Here is a 17,883-nt window from a genome sequence, read left to right as displayed (position 1 = left end):
TCACCTTTTACCCCAATTCGTTTGCACCCTCACGTTGCAAACCCATCAAATATATCCAAATTATGACCTTTCACTTTCAATTACACCCTGAAGCATTAAATTGATCTCTTTTCACTTGAAAAAATAGGTTTATTTTTGTTTTAAATAAAATATTAAGTCCTATTTTAAAATATATGCTAAAATTTAAAGTATTGATTTGAATATTTTTCAAGTGAAAAGAGGTCAATTTAATGCTTAAGAGTGCAGTTAAAAGTAAAAAGTCGTAATTTGGGTATATTTGGTGGTTTTACAACGTGAGGGTGCAAACGAATTGGGGGTAGAAGGTGGGGGGATTTTAAGGGGATAAGCCAAGAAAAAATTACAACTTACCTTAATTATTTTTTAATTTCCTTTTTTATATATTTTACTTGACCTTACGAGAATTAGAATTTTAATCCTAATCCATTTCTGAATTCTATCTTTTTTTAATTGAATCCTAAATCTAATCCTAATCCTTTTCTGAATCTTAATTCTTTTTGGAAATTATTTTGTATTATTTGTAGACTATAAATACACTACATATTTAAATTATTGGTGGTAACCTCACATACTTTAATTTTTTCCTCTGATCTTCCGATAAAATTCCAGTCATAAAAAAACCCTAATCAAGTATTAATCTCTGATTTGTTAATTTTCATCAGCACCGGCGTAATAACATCAGTACCGGCGTAATAACATCAGTACCGGCGCTAATAAGGTATTAATCTCTGATTTGTTAATTTTCATTACTATTATTTTGTCTCCGTTTAGATTTTGTATCGAGTTTTAAATCGACTGTATTTATTTTGAGATTCGAAAACAAATCGTGTAAATCAGATTTTAACTGGACGCTTGATTTTAACTTATAGTTACAATTTTTTCGGAGATTGATATGTTGTGATTTTAACAGATGTAATTGTTTGGATGATTGATTTTCTAATGTTTTGTCTGTTTTTCTAATTTGGCAGATATAATTAGCAATGGACTATGTGAAGCGAAAATCGAGGAAGGAGGAGACGATAAGGAGCCATCGTGAGCGTGATACGAGGGAGAGGGAGAAGATATACCATGGAAGCCGCGGTTCTGGTAGAGAGAAAGGTAGTGATTATGATTATGATTATGATTATGACGATGCTGTTATTGCTATTGCTGAATATGTGAATGAAATACAGAAGGACAAAGAGAAGCAAAGGGATAGAAGGAGCCAGGGCGATGAAAGAGAAAGGAGTAAGGGAAGGAAGAGAGAACGGGAAGATACGGTGGAGAAAGGACAGGAAGATTGGGCGAAGAAGGGGCGTGAGAGGGAGAGACGTAGGGAGATGGAGAAAAGAGAACGTGAGCAGGAGAAGGAGAACCGTAGAGAGATTAGGAGCGATGATAATGGTGAAGGTGATTCTAGGGAGAATGGCAAAAAACGTCGTAAGAGAGATGAGGATGACTACAGGGAGAGAACTTGTGTGCAGAGCAGTAAAGAGAAGAAAACCCGAGAGGATGACTCTGCTAACAAAGAGAAGAAAACCCGAGAGGAATTGGAGGATAAACAGAAAAAATTGGATGAAGAAATGGAGAAGAGGAGAAGACGAGTACAGGAGTGGCAAGAGCTGAAGAGAAAAAAAGAAGAATCTGAGAAAGAAAAACATGGGGAAGTATTAAATAATGATGAACCACAGACAGGTAAAACTTGGACTCTCGAAGGAGATTCTGATGATGAAGAAGTTGGAACTTCAATTAGTCCTAATGATGCTATGGAGGATGACGATATTATTGATTCATTAGATGCTTACATAAAGTCCATCTTACCAGAAGTCGAGAAGCTAAGTAATGGAATGAAGCTGAAGAAAGGCTCTGAGAAATCACTGGGGAGAATAATTGCTGGTGAGGATTCTGATTCAGAGTCAGATAATGGTAACACTGAGAATAGTGAAAGCAACTTAGTTGAGGAAGATGATGATGAAGTCATAAAGAGGGTCAAGAAAACAAAACTTGAAAAGCTGTCTGTTGTTGATCACTCAAAGATTGATTATAGACCATTTCGTAAAAATTTCTATAAAGAAATGAAGGCGATATCAAGAATGACTTCTGAAGAGGTTGCTACTTATAGAAAAGAGTTAGAATTGAAAGTACATGGCAAAGATGTTCCAAATCCAGTTAAAACATGGAACCAACTTGGACTGATAACTAAGATTTTGAAGACAATTAAGAAACTTAATTATGAGAAGCCTATGGCAGTTCAAACTCAGGCACTGCCAATTATAATGAGTGGGAGAGACTGCATAGGGATTGCAAAGACTGGCTCTGGCAAAACCCTCGCTTTTGTGATTCCAATGCTGAGGCATATCGTTAACCAGCCACCTGTGGAAGATGGAGATGGGCCGATTGGGCTTATAATGGCACCAACCAGAGAGCTTGTTCAACAGATACATAGTGACATAAGGAAGTTTGCCAAGGCACTGGGAATTAGATGTGTAACAGTGTATGGAGGTTCCGGTGTTGCTCAACAGATCAGTGATTTAAAGCGGGGAACTGAGATTGTTGTCTGTACCCCAGGTAGGATGATAGACATACTTTGTACTAGTGGGGGCAAAATTACAAATCTTCGAAGAGTGTCATATCTTGTTATGGACGAAGCTGATCGCATGTTTGATATGGGTTTTGAACCTCAAATCACCAGAATTGTACAAAATATTCGACCGGATCGCCAAACTGTACTCTTTTCTGCAACTTTCCCTCGGCAGGTTGAGATTTTGGCTCGTAAAGTATTGAACAAGCCTGTGGAATTCCAGGTTGGTGGGAGGAGCGTTGTGAACAAGGACATTACGCAGATGGTTGAGTTAAGGCCAGAAACTGAAAGGTTCTTGAGACTGTTAGAGCTACTTAAAGAGTGGTCTGTGAAGGGTAAGATTTTGATATTCGCTCAGACGCAGGAGAAATGCAATTTGCTACATAGGGATTTGTTAAAGCATGGCTTTAAATGCCTTCTTTTTCATGGTGCTAGGGATCAAATGGATCGCGAGTCAGCAATTTCCAACTTTAAGATGAACGTCTGCAATGTGATGACTGCCACGAGTATTGCTGCCCGAGGTTTGGATGTGAAGGAGCTTGAACTGGTGATTAACTTTGATGTTCCAAACCACTACGAGGATTATGTTCATCGTGTTGGTCGAACTGGGCGAGCTGGTCGCAAAGGTTGTGCAATCACTTTTATTTCTGAGGACGATGCGAGATATGCGCCAGATCTTGTAAAAGCATTACAACTCTCTGAGCAAGTTGTTCCGCAAGACCTGAAAGCTCTTGCTGATGGTTTTATGGCAAAAGTGAATCAGGGACTTGAGCAAGCCCATGGAACCGGTTATGGCGGAAGTGGTTTTAAATTCAATGAAGAGGAGGATGAAAAGATGATAGCAGCAAGGAGAGCACAACTAAAGGAATATGGCTATGACGAAGAGAAGCCCGAGTCAGAAGATGAAGATGACGGTGTGGTCCGTAAGACAGGTGGTGGTGATGTTTCACAGCATAATAATAATGCCCTTGCTTCTTCTGCTTCCATAGCAACGCCAACAATTAATATCACACCTGGAGCTCAAGCTAAGGCACTTGCTGCTTCCATCAACATTCATCATAACATTGCAAAGATTCTTGCTGATGCGATGCCTGAACGTCATGAAGCAGAGCTCGAGATTAATAATTTCCCACAAAATGCTCGGTGGAAGGTTACCCGAAAGGAAACATTGGGCCTGATTTCTGAATGGACTGGTGCTTTCATCACTACCAGGGGACAGTTCTTCCCGCCAGGTCATATTCCAGCTTCAGGGGATCGAAAGCTGTACTTGTTCATCGAGGGTCCTAGTGAAACGTCTGTTAAGAGAGCTAAAACAGAGCTTAAATGTGTTTTGGAAGACATCATGAACCAGGCATTATCACTTCCTGGAAAATACTCACTATAAGTGTAAGTTATGCCGCTGTTTCTGTACAGAACATGATCAGTAGTTTTAGTGGTTTTCTGTTACATTGTATGCAAATATTTAATGTCCTTAACTTTTTATTGGTTTGAATATTTCTTTCACTTTTTCCAAATGCTTTTGGGTTGCTTATTTTTATGCGTTGTTAGAGCTATTTAATTCTTTGTTTTTGCTTGTTAGTTAATTATCTTGCCATTTTTTTTCTATCTTCGCCTTTTAATTTCTTTCTTTTTCCTGGCTTTTATGTTGTTTACTGTTTCTCCAATGGGGACCGAGGGATGATTTTGGGCTATGCTCGCATGTCCAATACACTTTCTGCTTCAGTAGCTGTTGAAGAGACGGCCATTGTTTTCCAATTGGTCGAACACAATAGATTGCAACTTTTAGCTGATGGAAACTTGAAAGTTTGTCTCTTTGGACCTTGAGAGGTGAACAAGCTCTTTGTGCATTATTTACGTTTTCTATTTGGCATGGTTTAGTTCTACGCTTCGATCTCTTTTAAGTTACTAAACTTACATAGCTTGTCATTTCTTTATCTTCTTATATTCATGCACCTTTAACTTTCAAAGTCCTGCATGCTTCTCTAGCTGTTATTCTGTTGAATCATTTGTCTGTGATAAAATGTATGTGTTTTTTGTTTACAAGTTTAATAGATCATGAAATTGGTGTACTCTAGTGTTTGTGTCCCAATGAATGGTCAGTTTTTATTATAATTTACAGAACCAGAAAATATTGATTCCCTTGTGATGTAGGAGTAGGACAGATCGGTATGAAAATATTGCTTGCATCGTGATGTAGGACAACTGCGTATGAAATATCATACAGATATATGTTGGGAGGAATTAAAGATAGAAGGTCTTCGAAGTGTTGCACTTAGAGGGGTTTAGGAAATTACATCTATAGGGTTCCATGGCTACACCAGCTGGAGTGTGGATGAATTGAGAAAATATACTCGTAGGATATCTAACATCCTATGTTTCCCATCTAAAATATGTTGGGTACCATATTTTAGGATGATGGTTTTTGTTTCCATTTTCACTACATGTACATAAGTGTAGTTCAACCTCCAGGTTGCCTAGGATCCAACTTTTTCTGGTCCCTGGTTGAACCTGATTAAGATTTAGGAATTTTATCAATTGCCTGTTGCTTTGTCACAGCAGTACGTCATTTAAAATGCTTGAAATTTTTCTTCTTGCCAAAAGTTGCAACTGTATTTTTCAACTATTCATGGAAAATTTGGCGTAACATTTCAGTCTGTATTTTGATGCTCAGTTGATCTGCTTGTTGACTTTCTACAGAAATAATTACTTTAAACTTTTCTCGAATAAGCCGAGTTATATTTCCCGAAAGTGTCTCTATTATTTTCTGATAATGATGTTTACTATATTCTTTGTGTTTCAGGGTCTGAAATTGGTCATGCCTGTGACTGAGGTATGGCATTACTCAATTAGCTAAGTTATTATCTACTACTACCTCTGCCATTTTTCTGTAGTGACAGTAATTATAGTTGTAAAAAGGTCCAAATGAGTTATTATGCATATTGAAATTCGATACTTTTTTGGCAATTGTCGTCGATGAAATTGGAGTTTCAATTTTTTGTTGCATTTTTGTTTGTAATGATTCTGGGTTTATATAACTATAATGTGGATAGAGGCATGACCAATTTATAGAGCTAAAATGTGGATAAAGGTCCAAATGGGATAATATTTAAGTGTTAATATATTCATAAAAAAAAATTTAAGTTTTAATATATATTTTGAGGATGATTATGAGAGTGCTAGAGGTAGAATTTCAGGGTCAGGGATTCACACAGGCATCTGGTTTTGATATTTGTTGATCTTAATTGAAAATTGTTTGTGTTACTGAAAGTAAATTAATCGGTAAACTTATTATTGGGAATATAAAAAAGGCATAATAGATGAAATTTTCAATCGGCAATCAAAGTATTGCCATCCCATTGTGGAACTACGCTAAAATTGAGCCTTTGAACGCTATAACATCATCAATTCATTTTAGGTCAATTTAATATAAACAAAATGACCCTATTTAAAATTAGGCCTAATTACTTAAAAATCCTCCACCTTCTAACATTTTTTCGTTTATACCCTCACGTAGGAAAAGGTTCATTTGTACCCCTTTTTTTGATTTTTCGTTTTCATCTCTACCCTAAAATTTAAATTTTTGACAATTAAATTAATTAAAGGATGAAAACATTATAAATAATCAATAATATTAATGTTTAATTAAAATATAAGCTAAATATAAAGGATCATTTTGAATATTTTTCCAAATGAAAAGAGGTCAAATTAGCTCTTTAGGGTAGAGACGAAAATGAAAAATCAAAAAAATGGTACAAATGAACTTTTTCCTATGTCAGGGTATAAACGAATAAATGTTACAAGGTGTGGTTTTTTTTAAGTAATTAGGCCTTAAAATTAAGATGAAATTCATTTGAAGTTGGTGTATTATATCACTTCTATTCGATAGGTTACTACTATCCATTTTTAATCTTTCTAGTCCTTCTACTGCCATTATTTTATTTTAACATCCTTAGTTGGACGGCATTTGACAAATATACATTGCTCGCCGTTAACTACTAGTTGTACCAAATTTACATATGTCGATTTTTATGTCGATTTTTTTAAAACAATATAGATAAAATTTATTTAGAGGATCATGCACTATATCATTTTCTTTACAAAAGGTCATCAAAAACTTCAATTATGTCAGACCTTTTCTTAAATTTACACCATCAAAGACTGTACTAATATAAATGATTCTTTCTGCTGGTTTATTTATTCCTAAATGGTTTAATTATTCAAAAACTATCGACTTTTGAACTTTTTTTCAATCGTACTCTAAAATATTAATTTGATCTATTTTTATTTAAAAAATTAATTTTTTTTAGCCTATATTCTAATTAGACGTTAATGTTGTAAATAACACAAACAAACCTTCTTCCTCATTGTTGAAGTTTGAATCCCACATTGTGTGTATAAATGGACATGTGTTTAAATATTGGTTGGGCACCTCCACTTAACACCAATTGGTTTTAAGATGGAAGTTAACATGGTATCAGAGTCTTATCCATGCACACAATTTAAGTTTGGCCCACCCACGTGAGATTTGTGTGAGGGGGGACTTTATTGCTCGGCCTGTACACGCTATGCGTGACGGGGAGTGTTAAAGTGGGAAATCTCACATTGGTTGTGTGTGAATGGACTTGTGTTTATATATTAGTTGGGCACCTCCATTTAATACCAATTGGTTTTAAGATGTAATCTAACACTAATAAAATTCAACAAATAGTAATAATTTTTTATTTAATTTATATTAACTATTATTATTTTTTCAAAATCAAAAACCGTTCTATACAATAAAAAAAATTATCCTTTACACAAAATAAAATTGATTTACGAAGAAAAATTATCTGATTTATAAATTTGTCGCCGTCCACCAGAGAAGTAGCTGCCCCTTCTCCGATCTTCTCCTTCGGAGAAAAAGCTACTTGAGAAGGAGCAGCTATTGGTCCTTCTCAGATGTGAGAAGGAGCAATAGTTTCTCATCGAGCTCTTTCTGCTTCTCCGGTGAACCGCGGCAGATTCAAAAAATCGGAGGACCGTGGAGGGGTCGAAAGGAGTTTTAATAAAATTTTGATTTTTAATTTATTTAGTTTTTAATAAAATTTTAAAAAATAATTAATTATATATCAAATTAATTTTGCATTTAAGACTTATTTGAACAGTTTTAAAAATGAAGGACTTGTTTGAACTTTTTTTTAATTAAAAAAATATTATGTTGCCCTGCTATTCAGTTATTTTGAATAATTCCATTCTTATAGTAATAAAATCGTCCAAAATTTTCTATTTGGGGTACATTAAAGTCAAACATGTAGGTCACGGTATAATTGGCTGTTTTACAACGTCGTGATGCAATTGAAAACAAGTTCAAAATTCGATAGTTTTTGAGTCATTAAGCCTTCCTGAATTGAATAGTTCAAACAAAATTTAATTGGTTGATTTTAGCTTATTGCTCCATTTTTTTTCTCTCAAATTTGAGGATCATGGTTTCATGTTTTAATTCTGTTAGATTTCATCTTAAAACCAATTGGTGTTAAGTGGAGGTGTCCAACCAATATTTAAACACATGTCCATTCACACACACACAACTAATGTTGGATTCCCACTTCAACACTCCCCCTCACGCGTAGCGTGTCCGAGCCGAGCAACCAATCCCCCTCACGCATCTCACGTGGGCCGGGTCAAATTCAAATTTTGTGAATGGACAAGGCTCTGATACCATGTTTGATTCCATCTTAAAACCAATTGTATTAAGATGGAATCTAACATGGTAACAGAGCCTTATCCATTCACACAATTTGAGTTTGGCTCGGCCTACGTGAGATTTGTGTGAGGGGGGACTTTGTTACTCGGCTTGTACACGCTATGCGTGAGGGGGAGTATTAAAGTGGGAAATCCCACATTGGTTGTGTGTGTGAATGGAGTTGTGTTCATATATTAGCTGGGCACCTTTACTTAATACAATTGGTTTTAAGATGGAATCTAACAAATCCAAAAAAAACTAGATCTGAAAGTAAGGTAGTGCAACAGTCGGTGCAGTTTGGAGGAAGAGATATACGTGGAATAGCCAGATGATTTCAAAGAAAAGAGGAAAAAGCAATATGTCTGCAAGTTGAAGAAACGTATATACGTCTTGAAACTAGCATCGCGACAAAGGTATAAGAAGTTTGAGTCAGTTATGGGGGGACCAAGGGTACAAGAAGACAATTTCAAACCATTGTGTGTTCGTGCAAAAATTCTCTGATGATGATTATATTATACTTCTACTCTATGTGGTTGATAATTTGATTGTTGGCCATAATATTTTAAGAATCAACAACTGGAGAAAGTAGTTTAGCGAGTTTTTTATTATGAAAGGCTTGGGCTCAATAAGGCAAATTTTAGGCATGAAAATAACAGAGATAGAGGCGCAAGAAAATTATGATTATCACTATAGAAGTACATTTATAAAGCATTTTAAATTTCAACATGGATAAAGCTACATCGGTTAGTTGTCCCCTTTTTCATCGCTTCAGAACGAGTTCTGAACAATGTCCTTCTATTGAGAAAGAGAAGGAGAAGATGGAAAGAGTTCTATATGCTTCAGTAGTTGGGAGTTTGATGTATGTCGTGGTATGCACACGGACAGATATTGCTCACTCAATTGGAATAGTGAGTCGGTTCCTCTCAAATTCTGGAAAAGAACATTAGGCTGCAGTGAAATAGATTCTTGGGCACCTTCAAGGTACATCATGAATGTGTCTATCTTTTGAAGACCTGTGTTAGTTGGCTACACAAATGCAGATATGTTGACTCGAGAAAGTCTACATCAGGTTATCTGATTTCATTTGCAGGGGGAGCTGCTCCATAGCAGTCGAGATCACAGAAATGTGTTGCGCTCTTAAAAATAAAATCATAGTTTATTTCAGCAACTAAAACATGTAAGGAGTTGTTATGGATGAAAACGTTTTTAAGTGAATTTAGTTTCCACTGGATAAAATATGAGATGTTTTGTGATAGTCAAAGCGGTATTCATCTAAGGAAGAATTCTTCCTTTCATTTAAGATCTAAACATATCGATGTGAGATATCACTAGCGTAACGTCCATATTTGAATTGCAAGTAGTTATGCTCATGCATTCATTCATTTTGATGAAGTAAACGTCATTCATTAGCATTTACGTGAGCATTTCACATATGATTGATATTTAATTCAATGAAAAGATAGGGGGTTTAATTAATACATAACTATTCAAAATTATTAAGAGTTAGTATAATGACAAACAAATAAGTAGGACTGAATTGGAATGCAAGTACGTCGGTAAAACTTAATTCATCTGGTTATCATGAAATGAAATAAACGAAAAGGTTTAACTTAAACTTTGATGATATTTCAAAGATTACAAAGAGATATTATTATTGATAAATGATTAAATAAAACCAACTCTATTTTAGCATGTAGAAGACCTAACAACATGATAAAACCCACCTCTTTATCATCTTCTTCATTAAATAAAGAGATATAGAACTAAAAAAAAATAAAGGGGGGGGGGGGGGGGGGAATTCAGCGAGTCGAAACCTAAATCAAAGAAGTAATCATCAAATTTTCAAGGCTTTAAGATTCAAGAACAATCTTGAAACAATTAGGTATGTTTAATGAATTGATTTCTTTTATTGTAGATTTTCTGGTTTCAACTCTCTTTCTGGTAGAAATTTGTTTCATGTTGTTTCTATCATAGTTGAGTTCAACAACTCCAAATTTAATTCTTCTTAAGTCTACGAAAACTATAACCAGTCTACTACAATTATTATTCTTTGTGTTTAATCAATTTCAAACGTTATCATAGTCTAATATTCCACACCATTTGTTGCTTCATCTGCCAATACAGCCTGATAGGGTCTCTCTAAAACTTGAATAAGTTATTGCATATAGATCTAATTGAGTTGGTTATTTTTGGTATATTTTATAAACTCGTATACCTACAATTACACTAAAGGGTTTTATACAATTATATTTATATTGAAGTGTGTGTCACACTTACAAAAATATATATATTCTGTCTACTATGTAAAACTGTAGCTGCAACTCTATCTCCTCGTGTAATTGATAAATTGAGATATATACGTCCAAATGATGCCAAGTTTGATTACTTGGAATATTTAAAATGTTAGCTAAAAGGTTTTAGCTTTAAAAAAAGACTAATTCTATCATTTGGGTGATGAATAAGGAGTGAACATTTAGTTGTACATTTTGTTTAGACATTTTAACTTAGTTGTGTTGTAAATTGCATGATTTTCTTTCTACTAATCCAATTGATGTAATTCTAATTGGAAATGAAACTAGACTCATATGGACAAGACTCATAGAAATATTGTACATAGATAATGTTTTTGTTAGAATTGGTGCCAATTTGAAATTAGTATATGAAATCTGCCTCGTAAAAAGATTGTTATTACTAGATTGTTCCTTTGTGTAAATTTTAAATGTAGTTATACCTTGTGAATGATTTGTGATTTTATATATGAAATTAGGTACTTATAGACCACAATATAATACGACAGACATGCCAAGAACTTCACGGGTTTAAGACTCGATGAATTGATTAAGTGAATAGATAATGTTATATTTGGTATATACGTTTATTTGCAACTGCAAGTATATGTTGATTTGAGATGTAAATGTGCTTATGAGTCATGGTTGAAGTTTGATGTGAGTGAGACTTTGGTTATGTGAATCATGTCATGCTTATATTTGGGTATCCATTGAGAATTGAGAATAGTCGTTGATTGCCTAAATTGACGATTCAGGCCAATGATGTGAGACATGAGTTATTGGTTGCCTAAATGGCGATTCAAGCCAATAACATTATGTTGGTTACTTATATGGCGATTTGGGACAACATGTGAATTATGCGCATGATTGAATATCCTTATGTAAGTTTGATTGCGATTGGATTTGAGGTGAATACGTTTGAGTTGAATTGACCATTAGATTGTGTTGTTGGTTATGATTATTGCTTTATGTTGATTGTATAATCGTTTGAGTTATATTTTAGATACTTGGAATGTTCGTAAATGTATATGTTTAGTATACCTATATCTATTTGCTTGTTGAGTTGCAGACTAGCCCCTCTATGTTAATTTTTCAAGATATAAAGAGTTGCATTGAGTCGACATTTGCATTTGATAGACGTTTCAGGTGGGCCAAATGGGAGTTCATTGCACGTGCATATTTTGAAGTTGTTATGTATATAAGATAGATAAATGTGATGTTTGTAATAGGAGTTCAGTAGCATGTTGTGTATAAAGCATTTAGCATGAGATAATATTAATGTACGTGTATATGCTATAAGTTAAAAAAATTGTGTCGAACATGACATGGATGAAATGGTAGTATAATAAATGCTTGTCATTAGTTTGTAAGTATATAGTGTTATACGTTAAAGGGTGTCACAACTGGATTCTAGATGTATTGAAAATTAAACAGCTACAATTGAAAAAAAAATCCAGATTGATGAAAATGGATTTGATATGTTAACCGAAGCGGGAAAAGTTTGAACATTGTTGACAAGTAGTTGGAATGGTGGTACCTCCCATATTGTCGAGAAGGAGAGATTTTTATGGGTCCCTCCACACGATGGACCCCACATTATATAATTTGAAAAAAAAAATGTAAATTCATTTAGAGTAGCTTTCAAGCAATTTCTTGGAGGTCCTTTTTTATAAATAGTAAGGGGGTGAATAAGGAACAAACATACAAAAATTCACAAAGCATTTTAGTGAAGGATATTAGTTTGGGGTTATTCTCACATGTTGTCCCTGACATTTGCCCCTTTATCACTAACGTCATTAAATTTCATTTTTGGCTTGTAAACCTCTTGAGTTCGACTTTGAAGCTAGCAAACTCCTTCTGTCCAAAATTTAGTTGACACAGTTAATATTCGATGATGTGGTACTTAAAAAAATAAAAAATAATTTAAAACATACTCCACCTCACTGGCACGTCATCATAACATCCTAAAAATATAAAATACCTAAAATACCCCCCTAAACCCCCTAAAAGAATCAAAACCCAAAACTAAAATCAAAAAGAAGTGTTGTTGCCGCCCCTACTCTGCCACCACCAGCGCCGCCACCCTCTCTACACTGCCAAGGCGCCTGAACCCACCCCCGCCGCTGGTGGAGACCCTGACGAACTGTTCGCCTGACCCACTCTTGGAATCATCGAGGTAAATTGAAATTCAAGTCCTTTAGATGGGTTTGCCTTAAAATGAACAAATTGTCTTCAAGGCAAACCCATATAGACGAGAGTATGTTCGTCTTCAGGAGAATCCATCTAAAAATAAAAATGTTCTTTATGAAGACGAACTGATATGTTTGTCTTTATGGCGAACACATCAGTTCTTAAAGAATAGATCGGTCTGTTTCTCCACCAGTGGAAGGAGTGAGTTTAGGTGGTTTGGGCTGGGAAGGACTATATCCGGCAGTGGGTTTAGACAGCAACAGGCAGTCGACAAACGGCGGAGGCAGTTGGGGTTAGGCAGTGATAGTTAGGTTAGGTTATTTTTAGTTTTAGGGTTTGTATTTTGAGGGTATTATAGATGTTCTAGAGTTTTAAGGTTTTCTTTGTGACGTGACATATGAGATGGAGATGATTTATATATTTTTAAATTTTATTTTTACTTTTTTAAATGTCACGTCAGCGGTGTGAGCTAACGGCGTCAGTCAAAAATTGGACAAAAGGAGATTGTCGGCCGTCAAATCAAAACATAGGAGATTTACAGTCCGAAAAAAAAAATTAAGGACGCTATTGATAAAAGGTCATATGTCAGGGCGACGGGTGAAAATAAGTCATAGTTTTTAGCAATAAAGCAAATTAGAAAAATGATTTTATAAACACTGAGAGGTGAGAGATAAAAATAGTGAGGTTATTTCGGGTGTTATCATTTGAGTGTCATTATTTTGGCGAGCTCTCTCTAAAAAGTATTCTCTTTATATGCCGTCTATTTTGATATTAAAAAAATTATTCGGATTTTATCGCGTGGACGTAACCCAATATTAAGGCTATATAAAATTTTGGATGTTATTTATAATTTTATTTTTTACTTGTTTTTAAATTATTTTTGATAAAATAATTTTGATGTGCCGCCCAATAGAAATAATATCATATTGTTTGTATAAGCAATTTGTTGGTAGCAATATATTTCTTATGCCATGAAGTAAGCATGCAAGATTTATTTGCAGGATTTTAATTCCCTCAAGTGTATTTTCAACTTCATGGGGTCATAGATTAAAAAAATAAAATTTTAACTAAATTAATCTACACCGTTTATTTTATAATGAACGGTGTAAATTATTAATATGACCCTTTCAAATTCAAATGAATAGAGGGAATCTCGATCTTTTTTTGATAACAAAGAGAGGCCAAGGCCAAGAGACTAAAATCTGCACATTCTAGGATAAGAAACACCAACAATGTCTTCCATAATGAAATCAGAGATGCCGGGGTGAATTCCTTCATGAATAACCAAACCTCTATCTTCGGAGAAGCCTAGATTAGCCATCCTGTCAGCACAACGATTCCCTTCCCTATGAATATGTCTAATGCGAACATTCCAATTTCTATCCACCAAATTCCTGATAGCATAGAAAAGATTGGTGTTAGCATTGATACTGTTGTCTTCCTTCAAAAGATTCTCCACCGCAATTTTGCTGTCCATTTCCAAAATAACATTCCTGAATCCTCGAGGCAAGCAATCTCCAAGCCGTCTATAGCTCCCCAGAGTTCTGCCTGCAAAACTGAACAAGTCCCAATGAATCTGCTGTAGCTGAAGATGCACCTCCCTTCGTTATTCCTTGCAACACCACCAGAGGCTGCCTTGTTCATCGTAGGACGAAACGCGCCGTCTGAGTTCAGCTTTATCCAGTTTTCAGGTGGGGCATCCCAACCAATGAGCACCGCTTCTTTAGGAGGCAAACCGGGCATTGCAAGCTGCATAAACTTTTTTGCCTGTGCTGTGTACATCACCATCGTTCGGATGGACTGAACAATATCCCCCGAGCTCCTTCTTTCTCCCTTGAAGATAAAGCAATTACGATGGTTCCAAAGACACCAACAAGTGATTCCGAAAAAGCACACTCCAGCTCTCCTCTTCTAGACCGTTTTTAACCTGCAGATTTTTGAAAAACCAATCAGTGAAGGGTAAATTAAAAAACCCATTATCATAATTACCATTGAGTAATTTGCGCCAAACTTCCCTTGCAAAACAGCACATACGAAAAACGTGATCAACATTTTCAACACTTTCCCCGCAGATCGAGCAAGAAGCATCTTCAGTCATGTGCCGACGTTTGCGCTCATGATTAGTTAAAAGTTTGTTCTTAGCGCCCAACCAGAGCAGAATTCTGACGCGATGAGCCCCTGGCCAGTTCCAAATCGCTTTCCAGTCTCTCTGCAACTCTTCTCTCTGGTTGTTGTCTTGAATCTCATAAGCTGAGCTGACTGTAATTTTTCCAGAGCTAGTCGGACTCCAAAACAGCTGGTCATTCCTATTGATTTGCGTCGGAGGCTTAGTCGCAGCTAAATGGAGGAGGACATAATTAGGGAGAAGGCGTGCCAAATGATTCCAGTTCCAGTTACCCTGCAAGATAAAATCCTTAACCTTAAGGTTAAGGTCAGTATCCACAATAGGAATAAGAGAAAGATGTTTGAGAGGGCCGAGATCACTGATCCAGTTATCATTCCAGAAATTAATAGAGTTACCATCACCAATAGACCAATTACAGCAAGATTTGATAGTGTCCCATAACTGAGAGATGTTTCTCCAAAGTGGCGAGCTGTTACTGGCAGCTTTACAAGTATTACCATTCCTCGTCCAACCATATTTGCTACGAACCACTTGAACCCAAAGAAAGTCGGGGTTAGTCATCACCATGAATCCTAGTTTCATAACAAAGGCGTTATTCTGCCTTTTTAAATCTTTTAAGCCGCTACCGCCTTCCAAACAAGGAGAGCACATCTCATTCCATTTTACAAGACTAGGCTTACGAGACCCCTCTTGGCTACCCCAAATGAAGTTACGGACCACTTTGTTGATGCTATTGCATAGACTAACAGGAAGAGGGGCAGTTTGCATAGCATAGCTAGGGATGGTCATGAGGACAGATTTGGCAAGCGTGAGGCGGCCAGCCAGAGAGAGAAGACTCGCATTCCATCCGGACAATTTATTCTGAATTTTATCTAGGATAAAGGTATAAGTTCCCTTGGTGATGCGAGAGTGTAAAAGAGGCACACCAAGATACTTTCCTAAATCCTGAGATCTTTGGAAACCAAGCAACCTGCTGATGTTGATTGCACTCTGAAAATCCAAATTAGGCGAAAAGAAGATTTTTGTCTTCGAAAGGCTAACATTAAGCCCGGAGCTAGCAGAGAACTCATCGAGAATAGCTTTGACATTACAGCCTTGGTTCTCCGTAGCTTTACCGAATAAGACCAAATCATCTGCAAAAAATAAATGAGATAAATTAGGCCCATAACGATTAAGCTTAATGGGATGCCACTCACCGTTTTGGATGGAGATTCCAATTCGGTGAGATAAGCGCTCCATACAAAGAACAAAAATATAAGGGGAAAGAGGGTCTCCCTGACGAATTCCTCTAGTTGGTTTAAACTCTTCGGTGGGAGTGCCATTCCAAAGAAGACTCATGCGAGAAGAGGAAATACAGTGCATGATGACAGTGATGATATGAGCTGGAATACCGACATCCACAAGAGTATCCTCGATGAAATTCCAATTCAAACAGTCGTAAGCTTTCTCAAGGTCCACTTTAATGGCAAACCAGCTTTCTTTGCCTTTTTTACTACGCATCGAATGAATGACTTCTTGAGCGATGATAATATTGTCAGTAATGTTACGCCCAGCTACAAAACTAGCTTGAGTAGGGCTTACAATACTAGGCATGAAGCACTTGAATCTGTTCGCAATAACCTTAGTCAGAATTTTATAAATCACCGTGCAGAGACTAATAGGGCGGAAGTCTTTAATAGATTCTGGCTTAATATTTTTCGGAATGAGGGAAATGAGAGTTCTATTAATATCACTCTCCATAACTCCTTCTCTGCAAATCTTATGAATAGTAGCACAAATAGAGTTGCCAACAGTATCCCAATTATTTTGAAAGAAAGCGGCCGGGATACCATCAACACCAGGGGCTTTCCAAGGCTGCATTTGAGAGAGAGCTTGGTGAATTTCCACATTAGCAAAGTCTCTGCCCAAACGGCTGATAATGGAAGGAGCCAAAACGGGAAAACAGCCTTTAGTTTGATAAACAGGTCTATCGCTGATGCTTTCCGTATATAAGCCTTTGAAGAACGAGAACGCCAGATCACGCAAAGAAGCTTCATTATCGCACCAATTCCCTTCATCATCCTTAAGGGCCAAAATACGGTTCCTTCTTCTTTTTGCTGTAGTCTTAGCATGAAAATAGGAGGTATTACGATCTCCTAACATTAGCCAATTACATCTAGATTTTTGTAGCCAATACGCTTCCTCTCTCAAAGAAGTTTCTTCAAGCTCGTTTTTAAGGCTCACTTCAAGCTCAGTGAGAAATTTAGAAGTGCGATTCTCTAAATACTTCTGAATCCCATTGATACGCGCCATAAGGTTCTTTTTCTTTTTGAAGATATTTCCAAAAACATCGATATTCCAATCTTGAATTTTTTCAGTAAACAAAAGGATGTTGTCCTTAAGGGACTTCTGATCACTCCAGCAATTTTTGACCACATTACCAAAATCCTCATGCGTAAGCCAAGGAGCTAAGAAACGAAACGGCTTCTTGTGGCCATTGCTCGCATCCATTCTGCTGTTGTTCAGATTAATGAGGATGGGCCTGTGGTCCGAATGAATGCGAGGAAGATGATGTGAAATAGCATCCGGATATCTCTGAAGCCACAACTCATTGCAAATAACTCTGTCCAACCTTTGGAAAAGATTACCCCGTCTCCAAGTAAATTTCGGACCCACAAAATCTAACTGAGTTAGAGCATTGGTATCCAGAAAATTAGAAAAGTGAGAGCAGCCACGATTTCTCATGCAGGATCCACCTTTCCTATCCATGGAGTTGAGAATGGCATTAAAGTCACCTGCAAGAACCCAAGGAAATTTATTATCAATGTTAAGAGAATTAAGCTCCCTCCATAACTCTAAACGATTTGAGGGGTTAGGGCTGCCATAAACTGCGGTAAAAAGGAACGTCTCACCAGTATTGTTCCAATTAAGAGAGATATGAATAAATTGGAAATGATTAATGATAATGTCAATATTAACGTTATCGTTCCAGAGTAACCAA

The 17,883-nt window shown here is 36.2% G+C and overlaps 1 protein-coding gene across 5 annotated transcripts in view; it reads left to right on the top strand.

Moving 5' to 3' along the window:
• The first annotated feature begins 569 nt into the window (after positions 1-569).
• The window catches only part of LOC126660433 (DEAD-box ATP-dependent RNA helicase 42-like), a 63,588-nt gene continuing 46,274 nt past the window's right edge, over positions 570-17,883 (top strand). For 4 of the 5 annotated variants that reach the window (XM_056103933.1, XM_056103931.1, XM_056103932.1 and 1 more), the window contains exons 1-3: positions 570-736; positions 987-1,116; positions 1,191-4,405. In XM_056103933.1, coding sequence (XP_055959908.1) covers positions 1,087-1,116; positions 1,191-3,962 — 2,802 coding nt within the window. In that variant the 5' untranslated portion in view covers positions 570-736; positions 987-1,086 and the 3' untranslated portion in view covers positions 3,963-4,405. Of the gene's footprint in view, positions 737-986; positions 1,117-1,190; positions 4,406-5,378; positions 5,582-17,883 lie in introns of those variants that run through there. The other variant, XM_056103930.1, reaches the window with a different exon arrangement.

Source organism: Mercurialis annua, linkage group LG8, assembly GCF_937616625.2.
Source record: "Mercurialis annua linkage group LG8, ddMerAnnu1.2, whole genome shotgun sequence".
In the NCBI taxonomy this organism is placed as follows: domain Eukaryota; kingdom Viridiplantae; phylum Streptophyta; class Magnoliopsida; order Malpighiales; family Euphorbiaceae; genus Mercurialis; species Mercurialis annua.
The sequence above is the reverse complement of the archived record's forward strand: the minus strand, read 5'-3'. Positions and strand labels throughout refer to the sequence as shown.